We start from the raw sequence: 14,427 nt of genomic DNA on the forward strand, positions 1-14,427 counted from the left end.
TTAAAGGCACTTAGGTCAATTTTTTTTTGTCTTTTTGGTGTCCCTTAGTCAAAGTGAACTGCTCTTGGTGATAATAATCAATCCTTTCTCCAGGTGGCCTGGCTCATTCCAGCAGGGAGAGAGAAGGGGAAGTGGATTCACCATAAGGACTGACTTCACTTTTAATATCTAAACGCAGCTGTAACAGTCAGAGTCCAGTCAGGAGGAGCGAAACCAGTCTAGGTCGTTCAACCAAAAGAATTTAGTACAAGAAATTGGTTTCATAGCTGACAGAATAAATTAAGAAGCCAAACAGGTGATGTTGAGGAACTCAGAGATCAGTGACAGCAAAAAGTGGCTACTCCTCTTAGGGATCAAGAGACGACAGGCAGTGGAGTGACCAGAGCCAGGGGCTGGTGATACCAGGCTGGAACTGAAACCGAAGAAGGGCTAAGTGGTCAGAACTGGGACCTGAAGGGAAAGGCTGGGAGCTAGACTCACACAGGAGATGCAGCTGCTGCTCTAGTGAAAGAGAGGAATGGCCTGACTTCTCCCCACCACCTGCATGTCAATCTTCCACCAGTATCTCTCATTGGCCAAACCTACCCAAAGGCCAGTTGCAAGGGATCCTGGGATATATAATACACAGCAGAGCAGGGGTGAATACGTTATCCGAGAGCAAACAGGCAAATAAGGGGCCCAGCCACCTTTCAATAATATACACAAAACCAGTATAACATGTGAGTTATGGTCAGGTAATAATGGTAGGAATCTTCATAAATATTACTCTTATTTTGTATAATCCTCACTGAAAGTTTACTCATACCAGTAACTGCTAAATAAATACTTCATACATATTATCTCATTTAACCCCCCACAACAATCTTATGAGGTATGCATTCTTAATAGTCTTATTTTTATAGAGAGAAAACCAGCTTAGATTGGTAAAGGGATTGACCTAATGGACAGCTATAGCATTTGAACTCAGGACTGGAACCCAGATTTATGTGACATCTGAGTCCATGCTCTTAACCATGGTCCTATTTATTACTTACAATATGAATCATACTGCTAACAGTAAAAGGGAGAGTCCTAGATAAGCTGAACATGAAACTTCTCATAATTACTGGGAGGATATTTTGAAGACCTACATTTCTAGGGCTGAAAGCCTAGAACACTCTGTGAACATTACATTTGCCCTTAAAAAAAAGTAGAGATTAAGAAAATAAATACATCACTTAATGCAGTTTATGAAGTCCATGGCGTTCCCTCTTGAAGGCAACAGTGTATTTTTGCCAAGAGGATGCCAAGTTCAGTGGCCTCTGTAGGCTTGCTGTTTACTGACATCTGATCTGCTTCAACATCTGTTGCCCTTCTCGACTGATGGGTGCTTCATTTTACCACTTCCCTGATGCCAGGCTGGTAAAAAAGCTTTAGTACTGAGGTCCTCTAAGACACTCCTAGGTCACTGACACAGTTTTGTTTGTGAAGCTGGCTGAGGGAAGGAACAGTCAGGGAAGAGTGGTAAGGAACATGCCATCCAGCTATCATGCTGGGTATCCTCAGCTCAACCCCTGGGGCAAGTGACAGCTCCAGAAAGTTATAGGCTGGGGCAATCCTTAACCTGGAGTCAAGTTTCAGTGCTCTGCTCTGGACCCTTAGTAAGGCAGTATATGATGAATCCTTCTGCTGCTTCTGTAAAGTTCCATGGAAGGATTCCTAGGTGTGTTTTTAATGGAATGGCAATTTTAGAAACCAGGGAATAGCTGGTCTCTTTTGGAGAACTGATATACTTCCTTAACTCTGCAAACACTATATGACTTGACATATTTCCCAGTTTTGTGTTGGCTGCCTGGAAGCTCAAAGTAATCCCCTTATTTATGGGTTAGGGACCCATAGGCCAAATCTGTCCCATAAATCTGCTGGGTCTGGCACTCACCAATGCAGGGTTAAAACAATTTAAATTTCAATGTCCTTAGGCAGAGTAAACATTCTCCAGCCCAGTACAGAATGAAATCATCTTGTCCTTTGCTGGTATTTTCCCATGTTTATATGGACTACCTGACACCTGAAGGCATATATATTTGAGGACCCCCTAGTCTAAGTGGTTGGTATAGTCTCCTCTTTCTACATAGTTTCTGACCTGTGAGTTTTATTTTGCTTAGTTTTATCGTGCTTAGTTGTTTATTATAAGCTTCCTCAAATCCTTTGTGGAAGGGGAGTGTAAATGATAAACAAATAAACTGTTTTCTTCCCAAAGCAGAAGTGCTAAGATCAGTGCAAGGAGATGCATTCTCACTGCATCCAAGGACGGATCATTCCTGGTGAGTTACTCTGGCCTGTCCCCACCTGCCCCGCCAGTTAAAGGGTTACCATGGCTGTAGGCTCAACCCTGTCATTCCCACAAGCAGTGGAATGGAGTGAGGGACCAGGACATAATTAAGTGACATCTGCTCTATTTCTAGCACATCATATGTAAATCTAGCTCTAGGTATCCTCTGAAGCACTGGGTTCAGGGGATGTACAGAGGGTGGGCCTAGAGTCAAGTTAGCTAAATTAAAACCCTCCTCCCCCTACTAGCCATCCACATGAACTTAGGCCCGCTTATCTGTATGTTGATGCCTTGACTTCAAAATGGAACAGTGATACCACCTACTTCATTGGTTTTCTGGTAAGGATGAAATTAATACAGGAAATAATAATGTGTGCAAATGTGTTTTCCTTCATGGAATATCTGCAGTGACTCAGTGGGGTCCATGAATATGCCACTGAGGCTCTGAGAAATTAAATACCTCGCCTGGCCAGATTCGTTCACATAGCCAGCAAGCCAAGGAGATGCCATCACCTTGAATGAAACAAGGTGATTTTGAGGGCCTATTTCTGCCCCATTTGACCTCCTCTCATCCTGCCCACAATAGATTCAGCTCACTTACCCTCTTTCACCCCCTATACTCGGCAGGCAGTGGCCATAACATGATGGAGCTCCAGCAGTTATTACTAATATTCATTGAGTTGAGCTGAAATGGAGAGAGATTTGTTCAGGATTGAGGTACGTGCTCCTCCTGCTTTCAGAGAAGGTACTCCCCTGCAAAGATTAAGTGCAGACCCGGGGTCCCAGCTCCCCCCCCGGCCCCCGCCCCATTCAGAGTTCCAGCTCTATCACTAGCTAATCCTCTATGGCCCTGTTCAAATGTTGCTGTCTCAGAAGGACATTCTCAGCCCTCAAGACAATGTAAGACACTGCTTCCTTGGTGCTCCATTATCCCATCGTATAGCAATTGTATTGAAACAAATAGCCAGCATGAAATAAACACTGTTCTACTTTACCCATGCTAACATGTCTACTCTTTACAATATGAGTTGGGAGAAAATACATCTATGATGCAGATAGTACTTTGATGTTTGGGGGTTTTTTTGTTGTTTTTTGGGGGGGTTATTAGGTTTATGTATTTGTTTGATTGTTTGCTTTTTAATGGAGATACTGGGGATTGAACATAGGACCTTGTGCATGCTAAGCATGTGCTCTACCACTAAGCTATATACCCTTCCCACCTCTACTTTGGTCTTTTACAGATGAGGGCTCTGAGGCACGGAGAAATTAAGTAACTCACCCAAGGTAAGTGGCAGAGCCATGATATGAGTCCAAGCCAAGGCCCCTTGATCTTTGCCTTTACACTTAGTGTTGACTTTTTTATAACCATATCTGTCTATCCCTACTTCCTCCCCACTGGACTGGACCTCCATGGACCCCAAGACGTGTTTAATTCTTCTTTGTCCTGCTACTATCTGATAGGACTGTCCCTGTTCCATGGCAGCTTCCTGTTGATGACCCTTGGCTCAAAAAAATTAAACAGGGAGCCTCATCACCTATTTGAGTTAGGGCCCAGACACATGCCTGTCCCAGATCTAGCCCACTGTCATCTGTTAGCCCACTATCCAGCCCACCCTATCTTCAACAGCGGAGGAGAGCAGAAAATGCATCCTGACATCACAGGAAGGACCCGAGTAAAAGGTGCATTAATGGGGGCAAAAACAAGCCAGCAGAGTGATTAATTTGGCCTCCCCTTCAATATTATGTTTACACAAGTTGATTATATAGCACTTAATTACTAATTTGGCCTACTTAAACCAAGAGTGCTTTTAATTTTTAATGAGATAAGGGAAGAAGATGCCTTTACTTAGTAAGGAGCAGATATTTTATTTCCTTCTTTTGTTTTGTGCAGCCAATTAATAACATTTCTAAGGAAATGTGTCCCTCTCATGAAGTCTTTCTCCCCATCTTCTTCCAGACCTCCCAGATTTAAAACGAGATAGAAACAGACAAGAACCACTTAGAAACAAACTGACTTCACCTTCTGTTGGCTGGCTGGGCTGGGAAAGAAAGACCTTATAAAGTGGAGTAACATGGGTCCCATAAATGGTGCTGTCTGATTTTTGGGAGTTGGGGTGTGTCTATTCCCAGAAACCATGACTTGGTTGTTGTTACCAACACCAGAGAATACAGTGTGGATCTCCAAACAAGGCGATCCCCCTATAACCCTGCATTGTTTGCTGGATATGAATGTCAAGACAATTTTAAGCATGGCCCTGGGGAAGTCTGTAAGAAAAGCATAAACTTTGTTTTTAGTTTAGTTTTGTTTTTCACAATTTAAAACTTCTTTAAAACTTTTATTTTGCGGGGGAGGTAATTAAGTTTATTTATTTATTTTAATTATTATTTTTTTTAATGGCAGTACTGGGGATTGAACCCAGGACCTCATGCATGCTAAGCATGTGCTCTGCCACTAAGCTATACCCTCCCCCCTAAGGAGAGCATGGACTTTGGAGTTAGCTCTAGATTTGATCACCAGCTCTGCCACTTGTTAGCTATTAGACCATGGGTTTGTGACTTAAACTTTTTAAGCCTCAGTTTCCTATCTTGAAATAGTCCCTCTACTAAACTCTCTAATTTGAAGATGTCTTCTGTGGGAGCCTTGACTAACACAGCGACATTTTAATGTACATTCAACTTCTAGTTGAATTACTGGTATTAGTTTTCTTAAATAATGTCAATCACACTTCTGGGGAACAGTCTATTTCCATGTGTGAACCAGCTGAACAATCCCCAGCTTTGAAATACTAGGTTAGGCCTTGGATTTTGGTTCAGTTCCTTTCTAGCCATTGGCTTTGGTAAGTCACTTAAGCTCTCCTACCCTGTTTCTTCATTTGTAAAATTATGATGTTATCAGAATAGGAGATTTCCTTATACATAACTTTTAACATGGTACTAAATTTTCAAATGTTCAAATTTCTTTGATACGCATATGATTTTAGAAACGTGCCACCCAAGTTTCTAAACCCATGGTACTTTATGGTTCATGGCAGTCTCAAACACCTCCAATAAGCAACTGTAATCATTATATTTTTCTTCTGCATACTTCTTAATCATTTGCCTCAAGGCTGGAATTAAAAGTCTTTCAAAGACTTCAGTAAGACCCTCTATACATTCCATGACTTTGAATCAAATTTTGTCCAGTAGTATGTAGTATATATGTATATATGTGTATGTGTGTACGTGTGTGTGTGGGGGGAGGCCATTTTTCAGGACATTTTCCCTATTACAGAAAATTCCTGATTTAACTAAAGGTCTTGTCTTCCCTTGTCTTGTATTTGGATCTATAGCTTAATTTACTGTGTTGAATATAAATTTATACAGCATGGATTTTCTATTCATGAGCAATCTTAGAGTAAAGGGGAAAAAATACCCCAACCTATTCATTTCTAATTTATTCCAACAAGGACATTTCATTATTAACGTCTTCATTATTATAAAATGTCTCTGCTGGAAAAATAAAGGCATAAATGGTCACTAGAATGAGGAATTAATTATTTATAGGTATTCATTTCTATGAAATAATATTATGTATTTTTTTCAGATTTGCATCAGTATAAATAAACTGCTGTCTTGAACAAAGTGAAGTTGAAGACTTACATAAACTTTATTTTAGAAATATAATTCTGTAACACTTCTGAAGTTTCTAAAGGACTCAATAGATGTTTGGCTATTGTTTGCTTTTATAAAAGCCCAATTCTTCAGTTCCTGAGTAAAAACTGCAGGGGGAGGGAGATATTTGGGAAAAAAAATGTTTATTAACTTGAATCTCTGTGTTAATAACAGTACTATAAAAAGTGTGTTTTTATTAAAGCTCTTAATTAAAGTGCTTTTTAACATCTATCTCTACAAAAAGTAAATGGGCAGATTATGATTAAATGCAAATAAATAAAATACTGCTGGGGTCATGGTATGGAATCTTCTCCAGGCAGAAGGATTAGAAAATTTCCAAACCAAAGAGAGTACATTTCTTCTTTTTATTTCTATATCCCATACTCAACCAAGCAGTGATGACAAATGTGTGGTGATGATGATATTTTCTATAAACCATACCACCTCGTAGAAGGGCAGCTGAGTCGCCATATTGGAATCTATGCCTTTTCCAAGCAACAGATGTATATTTACTGGAATATAAAGAGCATGGTTTGATGGAACAAAAAGAGCATGCACTTTGTATAAAGCAAGGTTATATGACCTCTCCATGATTCACTGTCCTCATCTGCAGTGGGGACTGTTAACACCCATAGGTTGCTACAAGGATTCCATGAATGATAAAGGATAGAAAGTAACAGGCCCTGTTACCAGATCACCCTGTAGTACCATTCTGCAAATTGGATTGGAACAAGGAGATTTATAATTAATCAGAACCTGAATTTGTTGTTGCCTTGGTGTGTGTGTGTGTGTGTGTGTGTGTGTGTGTGTGTGTGTGTGTGTGTAGGGATAGCAATTCTGGAAAAGAAATGAAGGTACTGGTAACCAGGTGTGGCAGTAAGTGTAATGAATTGTGAGGGCCAGCATCACATTCTTAATCTAATCCTTCTTTAAACTATTAATTACCATTCCAGGATTTTCTGTTGATTTTCTATGTGGCACTGACATGTAGGACAGGACATTCAGAAAATCCAATCAGAAACCTAAATCTATTTAATTAGAAACCAGAATCTCCCATCTCCAGAAACACACGCTTAAGGACCAAAGGGCAAAAGGCTACTAAAAAAAGTTGACAGTATCAGGACCATATGTGACATGAATAGGATTATAAGAGACCTGGGAATGAAAGCTAAATGAAACTCAAATTCACAGCAAAAGACTCCTTGTACACGAGAAATGTGAGCCCTGAATTTTCAAACACTATTGATGGGAAAATAAAGTACTAATATGTATCAAACCCCTAAAAGTTGGGCAAACTTTTTGACCAAACAACTATACCTCCATAATTTATTTTGTGGAAATAATTTAGGTTATGGGCAAAATTCTAGCTACAGAGATGTTAGTTAGTTGCAGCATTCTTTAAAACAACAGAGATAACCTAAATATTCAAAACTAGCGGACTGGGGAAATAAGTCATGGTATATTATCCATGGGGCAGAAAATTATACAGCCTACAAAAATGATAAAGATGTTTACTATGTATTTTTGGGAAGGGGAAAAAGGCTACAAAAAAGTATGCCCTGTATGAATACATTTTGTACTTTAAAAAGGTATGAAATATTTTTAAAATATGCACAAAATAACTAAAAGGATAGAAACCAGAAACTTATATAGTGCTTATTTTAGGGTAGTAGTAAGATCAGTGTTTTCATATTTTTCCTTCAGCTTAACTGAATTTTCTTATTTTTTTCCAATGAACATGAATTATTAGCTGCATTCCAGAAAAAGGGGGAGAAAAGTAAATTAGGTTGAACATGCCAAGAAATGGGATGGTTTCATATTTCTGAACATCCATTCTAGAGCAGTCTATCCAAACCTCCAGAAAGTAAAATCATGATAATCCACTTTACTATGCAAAATATAAAACTGGTATATGTGGTGACAGAAAGCCAAACAGAACTGAAAAGGACAGAAAGTTGACTCTCACAAAATAAAACAGAGTGGAGATATATTTTATCACATACAAAATCACAGCCTTTGAAGCACATAATACGTGATGAATATAAACTGACTCTAAATGAAGTAAACTTCGTGAAAAAGAGTCCAAGGAGAGGCTTCAGCCAAGCAATGAGGATGTTTGTAAGGACTGACTTTGAGGATAGACCACTGTGGTCAGCATGGATAGTTTATCTTGTGGGCACAAGTTACAGAAAGGATGAGGAGTCACGGCTCTCAACTGGTCACTTACACCTGTTGGTATGCAAGATACAGGAGTCTATGGGAGAGTGGCAGAGAAAGTTGATGGTGGGAGTGCATGGAGTCGATGGTTGACTGAGGAGGCGACCCTCACACCGTGGGAGGAAAAAAGGTTTTGATTAATCGGTTGATTCAAGGGGCTTATTTTCTTTGCACTAGTACGCCCCTTAAAATGATGGCTGAATTCATTTTGGTCTCTTGTCACTATCTCCTTTTGCTGACTTTTGCTTTGGATGCTTCCGCTACTGCTTCTTTTGGTGGGGAGGAGAAGGTGGGTGTCAAGATAAATAGCACCGCTAGAATTAAAGCTTGTTTTATATAAACAGTCGCAGGGAAGAAACACTATCTTTTAAGATAAGAAATTACAGGAAGCTAATGACATTGGCAGAGGGGCTGAAGGAAGCAGAAAGTGGAAAGCCATTTTGTATTTCTGCCTCTTGGCTATTCGACTGAGTTTTCTCTTACGGCATCTTGAAACCGGTTTCTTGTTTTATGTGTCCTTTGCATTTATTAGAACCTCTCTATTGTCTGTGCTTAGAAAATGTAAGCATGATGATATCTCATAAAGTTATTTTTCCCCATTTGTTACTTTTCCAGGGCCTGGGAGCCTACAGAATTGTTATGGGATACGTCCAATTTCTAACTATAATTCTTTACTTTCCAGGATATTCAGAATTAGAGGATCACTTTGGAGTGCACTGATGGCCAAGGGAGGGATGGGTGACTTTCTAAGGATGGGGGAGTGGTCAAAAGAAAGGTCACAGATGCCAGAACTACATGGATTCCACATTTTTGTGAATATAAGGAGGGAGGATGACTCCCTTCCTTGCATACCCTCCCAGTTATTCAGTGGGTAATTTTTTTTTTTACCATGAAAGTGGCATCTCTGTGATTTGATTCCATTTTATTAAGCTGCAGATATAAAGACAACTGTGACATGATACTTGCCACACTGTCTAGCAGAAGCACAGTTTGGAAAACTACTGAAAGGAGAACAGACAATTCTTTGAGATATTATTAGTCGTTCTATTCTTTAGTGCAGAGGGCTGGCTACATCAGTACCTTTGTGAGGTCCTAATTTGAAAAGGGAATAGCAGGAAGACTTTAGGCATCTAAAGGAAGAGGGAGGCAGGAGACGGCAGGGGAAGACCAGCATAGAAAGACTGAGGATAAGAATATGAATGGATACAAGAGCAAGACGTGGAAGCCAGGAACTGCTGGCAGGCTTCAAAGCTTGGAATAGCAATGGACCCTGAACTTGACCAATCTCTCCCATCAATACCCCATCAGAAAATTCCATCCACTCTCCTTTCCCCACAGCTGATTAAATTTCCCTCCAATTGAAATATACAGAAGTTTACAGTAGCTATAAGGAAAGCCCACCACTCTAAGTCCTTCTGATCCATTTTTCCCACCAAAGGAAGGTACAGGGCTCTACCCCTGGCTGAAGTCATCCATTCATGGGCCTAGGACATTGGGAAACCCTGTCTCCTCAGGTACGTAGGTCTCTTCCCTAGGTCTGCAGCCTGGGTCTTCTAGAGTCTTCTTAACCTTTCCTCCATCTGAAGAGATGGCTCTGGCTGAGTCTACCAAATTCTACTCATCTCGATAAGAGGTGAAAACCTTTATCCAACTACCAGATGTGTGGTCTATGAGAAGACAAAACACCTGGCCTGCTGGAATCACTGAGTTGCTGGTAAGCTTTGCTCAGCTTTCTTAAAGGAAGGAGTGGTAGGCATCCTAAAGATCAAGCTAGGATCTCTGAAATTCAAAGGAAAAACTATATTGAAGTCCAGGTTCTGTTTCACCTCAACTTGCCATCATTCTGAGCTGGTCCCCAGGCCTGGGGCACACAGGTTGGCATCTCTTCTTCAGAGAGGGATGAATGAAGCCAAGTCTACATGCATTTACATTTTCAAAGCAGTTCCAAACACAATCATTGTAACAATGCTGATCACTGTATCTGGGCTTCACAGAGGTCATTAAAGCTTTCAAATGCTCTTCATCTCAACAGTCCTACATGAGTGGCAATTCTTATTTAAACATTTTTTAAAAGGACAATAAAACAAACAAATGAAATAAGCACCTGGAGAGGACAAGTGACCTCAAGAGGCCATTGTTTGAAGATATCCAACAACCAAGCACAGAGGTCAAGACAACGTGGATTCCCTCAGGAATGTGATGACAGGTTAAGACCTAGGTCCCTCTCACCTGGGGCTTTCTTTACTAGATTACAGCATCTCCCAAAGGAGAGGCGCATACTTTCTTGGGTTGAATAGGAGACACGAGCTTGTCTTTAAGATGTTGTGAACCTCGCAGCTGCTACTCAAGTCACCAATTCCAATATGAGACCTACCAAATCTTAGATTCTGTTCCAGAAGATTGAGGGGAAAGATGAGATAGTGAAGATTTCAGTGTGAGATAAAGCTCAGTTTCCTCTTTGGAGAGGGTGTGAGCAGAATCTTCTAGGAGCTAATACTTCAGTTCTGACTAAGATACTGTGGAGGTGCCATAAGTCATGGTATGAAGTATTGGACAGAGCAGCCAGATCTTGTCACACTACTCGGCTGCAGACTATCTCCTGATTTTCGATCAATGACATTTCTTTTCAGAAAGTTCACTTTTGAACATTTAAGAAGCCACAAAATATTTTTAAAGAAAAAGGAAAGAAAATAGAGTAAAGGAAAAAAAAAAAAGAATGAAGATCAGCAGAGGATACAGATCCAGAGGCCTTGATTTGAATTCTGCTTCTGCCCCTTATTAACTATAGCCTTGGGCAAATTTCTTAAAACCTCTCTGAGCCTGGGTTTCCTCATATACAACATAAGAATAAAAACCCCTATCCTGCAGGTGGGGAGATTGTCAAGATTAAATGAGGTGTCTTAATCTGCTCGGGCTGCTATAACAAAATACGGTGGATTGGGTGTTTAGACAACAGAAATTTATTTTCTCACAGTTCTGGAGGCTAGAAGTCCCAGATCCTGTTTAGGGTCTGGTGAGAGCTTTCTTCCTGGTTTGCAGATGGCTACCTTCTTGCTGAGTCCTCACATGGCAGAGAGAAAGCCAGTTCTGGTGTTTGTTTCTTGTAAGGGCACTAATCTCATCATAAAGGTCCCACCCTCCAGATCTCATCTCATCCAAATCATCTCCCAAAGGTCACCTCTCCAAATACCATCACACGGTGGGGTTGGGGGTTCAACATCTGAATTCTGAGGGGCCAAAAAAAACCTGTCCTTAATATGAAGTAACCCATACAGGGCCTTAGTAAGCATCTCTACTGTTTTGCATTAGCAGTTATGATTTATTCCAGGAAGGGAAAGATACCTAGTTATGAGAGCATCTTCATAAATTGACACATTAAAATCATCATCGACAAGTTACTGGCACTTCAACAATAAATGCGTATCTCCATGAGATACCAGAGAGCATACCAGACAGCCCAGAAAAAGCTGAACACTCAACTCTACCATCTTTGTTTAAAAAACTCCAGTTAAAATCCACAAGCATTCATGAGTGGGCTCAAGTCTTTGGAAGATACTTCATAAGCATCAATTTGAGAGAGGCTTGGACAGCGTGCAGTGTACCTCACTTCCCAAAATGTGACACACAGAACACAGATGTTGGAATCTGACTCTTACATGGGGCCATTTCTTACAGTGGACGCTTGAGTCCTATAATCTTTCTGATCTCTGTTGCCTGTGTAGGTTGTTAGAGGTTCCAGGAAGATTGTATGAAAAGCCCCTAGCATAGTTCTTGGTATATAAGAGGGTCACAATGAATAGAACTCTCATTACTGGGCTACTGGTGGAAAACTTGGCTTCTAGTTCTGACCTTGAGACCTTGGGCAAGTCACTTGAGCTCTTTGATGCTCAGCTGAACAAATGTTTCTTCAACTCTCGGTTATGACTTGGATGCCAAACTTTTTGGTTCTGGCATTTACTAGCTGTTTCAACATAAGCCAAGTTATTTAACTTCTTTGTGCCTCAGATTCTTCAACTATAAAAATGGGAATAACAGAGCTGTTGTGGGACTAAATGTACATTCCTGATGCAGAGAAAGAATTCACAATGTGCTACTGATTGTCACTACAGATAAAGAAATAGAGTGGAGAGCAAGTCACAGTGCTAGTACGTAGTCAAGCTAGGGCTGACTCCAGAGTCTGTGCCCTTGGCCTCAATCTACTCTATTACTCTACCTTTTTGCAAACCTGTTGTTAATACTATTATTTTGTCACTCAAAGTCTCTCCATAAAACCCACGTGTGAAATGTCTTTTGCAATTTAGTGGTAGGAAAAGCTCTGTCTCCCCAAGAAACTACTGTTTCCTCTTTTTGAAATAAGAATTATGCAACTTTATCATGTGTTCTTTTTCGTCTTGGCTGCCAGGAAGCTCAGAGTCAAATTACGTGCTCAATCACGGCCACCAAGTTGTTTCCTTCTTCCTATATCTTTGTTCCTTGTTTTTTCTTTTAATTCCTGTTTTACTAACATTTTTGTTTGTGTCCCTTGTTGAAAGAGGCCTCAAAGATATTTGGAAAGTGATGGATGGAGATGAAAGCAGCAAATATAAACCTGAAATTTACATGACAAATTTAAGTTTTTGAACTTTACCTGATTCACTTGCTAGAAGAAAAAGGGTCAAGGGGAAATTTAAATGAAATATTTAAGAGCTATTTTGAAGAAGAAAAAAAAAAAAAGAAAGAAAACCCACAGAAAAACAGAACGACCAACAGTAACAGAGGCCAAGTCAAATGAAAACTGCAATAAATATGTCTGAGGCTAGAAGTGTTTGTGCTTTCCCTGGCTGGAACCTATCATTTCTTAATTATATCCTGTGTGTGTTTTGCAAGACATGAGCTGCTGTCAAGAGGAAGGACGGCCCCAGACAGGGGAGGGGCCGCGGCCTACCCCTTGGTCCTCACCTACCTGTACAGAAGAGAAATCCCCCGAGGCACAGGCCCCCAGAATAGCAGCACCCACAAGAACAGACTCCACCTCTTGTGACAGGACCACAGGCATGCCTGCACAGGACAAGGCCACACCTTGGTTAGGGAGCAGGGCCAGTGGCAGTGTGGGGAGCCAGCCAGCAGCCCCAGCAGCACAAACACCTGATGTAAAGGCAGCAGCAGGGGGGCCCCTCCCCTGCCATTCCCTGTTCTTTGGGATTACCTGGTTCTGAAGGATTTCACTGCTTCTGCCTGCCAAGGCAGTAGCCAAGGGCCCCCTGGGAGCCAACACCATATATATCAACTCAGGAGACCTTTCTGCCCAGGTTTTCCAGGCTTCGGCTAGCTGCCACCCGCCATTTGAAGCAGTTTAACAAACATTTATTAAGCACTTTGCTGTGCCCAGGGATACAGAGATGGATCAGACTGTCCTGCTATTCATGTCTCAAAGGGGAGACAGATGAGAAAGAGATAAAGGCCATGCAGGGCTGGGTCTCTAACTGAGATGCACTAGGAAAAGGGAAGTAGTAAGAGAGGGTGTGATCAATCCCTCTGGTGGCTTCCTATTTCTCTGAGTACAAGCCAAAGTCCTCACTGAGGCTGACAAGCCCTCCAGGGCTGGTGTCACTTCTCGTGTCCTGATTGGCTTCTCCTCTCTTCCAGGCCAATAACATTGCCTGGCCTCCTCGCTGTTTCCTGAATCTGCTTCAAGGCCCTGTCTGTGTCATTGCTTCTGTCTGGGTCATTTCCTTCCAGATGTCCACATGGCGACACCCTCTCCCTCCTGCAAGTCTGTGCAAACATCCCCTTCCCACTGTGGCTTTCCTGAGCATCCGATGTAAAATGACAGCTTACCCACAACATGCCTCACCAGTCTCACTACTTCCTCATTGCCTGCTTACACCGTATCAGCACTTGTTTACCATCTGGCTCCCCTGCTGGAACATAAGCTCCACGAGGGCAGGGACTTGGTCCACTGCTGAGTGCCTGGAATTGAGGCTAGAATCTAGCACATGGAAAGTGCTTAAATGAGGGAAGAATGAATTCTCAAGATGAGGAAGGGGGTCAGAACAGTAGAACTCAGGATTAAGCCAACATCTGGAGGATGAATTACAGTCGAGGAATACTCCATGTGCCAACTCGCAGAGGTTGAGGGCTCATGGTGGGCTTAAGATTAGTAGGAGTAATTTAGAATTCTTAGGATATTGTGTGTGTGTGTGTGTGTGTGTGTTTATGAAATAAAACATACATAAAATATAAATATATTTGTTAATCAGGAGATGGCA

At 41.3% G+C, this 14,427-nt stretch overlaps 1 protein-coding gene across 8 annotated transcripts in view; it reads right to left on the reverse strand.

Annotated features, from left to right (window-relative positions):
* The window catches only part of FGGY (FGGY carbohydrate kinase domain containing), a 389,879-nt gene that overhangs the window by 68,156 nt on the left and 307,296 nt on the right, over window positions 1-14,427 (reverse strand). For 5 of the 8 annotated variants that reach the window (XR_012079071.1, XR_012079072.1, XM_072974343.1 and 2 more), the window contains one exon: window positions 13,122-13,216. The exons of 2 other annotated variants lie outside the window; for them this stretch is intronic. Coding sequence is in view for 4 of the 6 variants with exons in the window: in XM_072974343.1 (XP_072830444.1) it covers window positions 13,122-13,216 (95 nt within the window). In the remaining 2 variants the exon portion in view is untranslated. Of the gene's footprint in view, window positions 1-2,912; window positions 2,997-13,121; window positions 13,217-14,427 lie in introns of all 8 variants that reach the window. One more of the 8 variants, XM_072974344.1, reaches the window with a different exon arrangement.

This window comes from Vicugna pacos, chromosome 13 (assembly GCF_048564905.1).
Source record: "Vicugna pacos chromosome 13, VicPac4, whole genome shotgun sequence".
Classification (NCBI taxonomy): Eukaryota; Metazoa; Chordata; class Mammalia; order Artiodactyla; family Camelidae; genus Vicugna; species Vicugna pacos.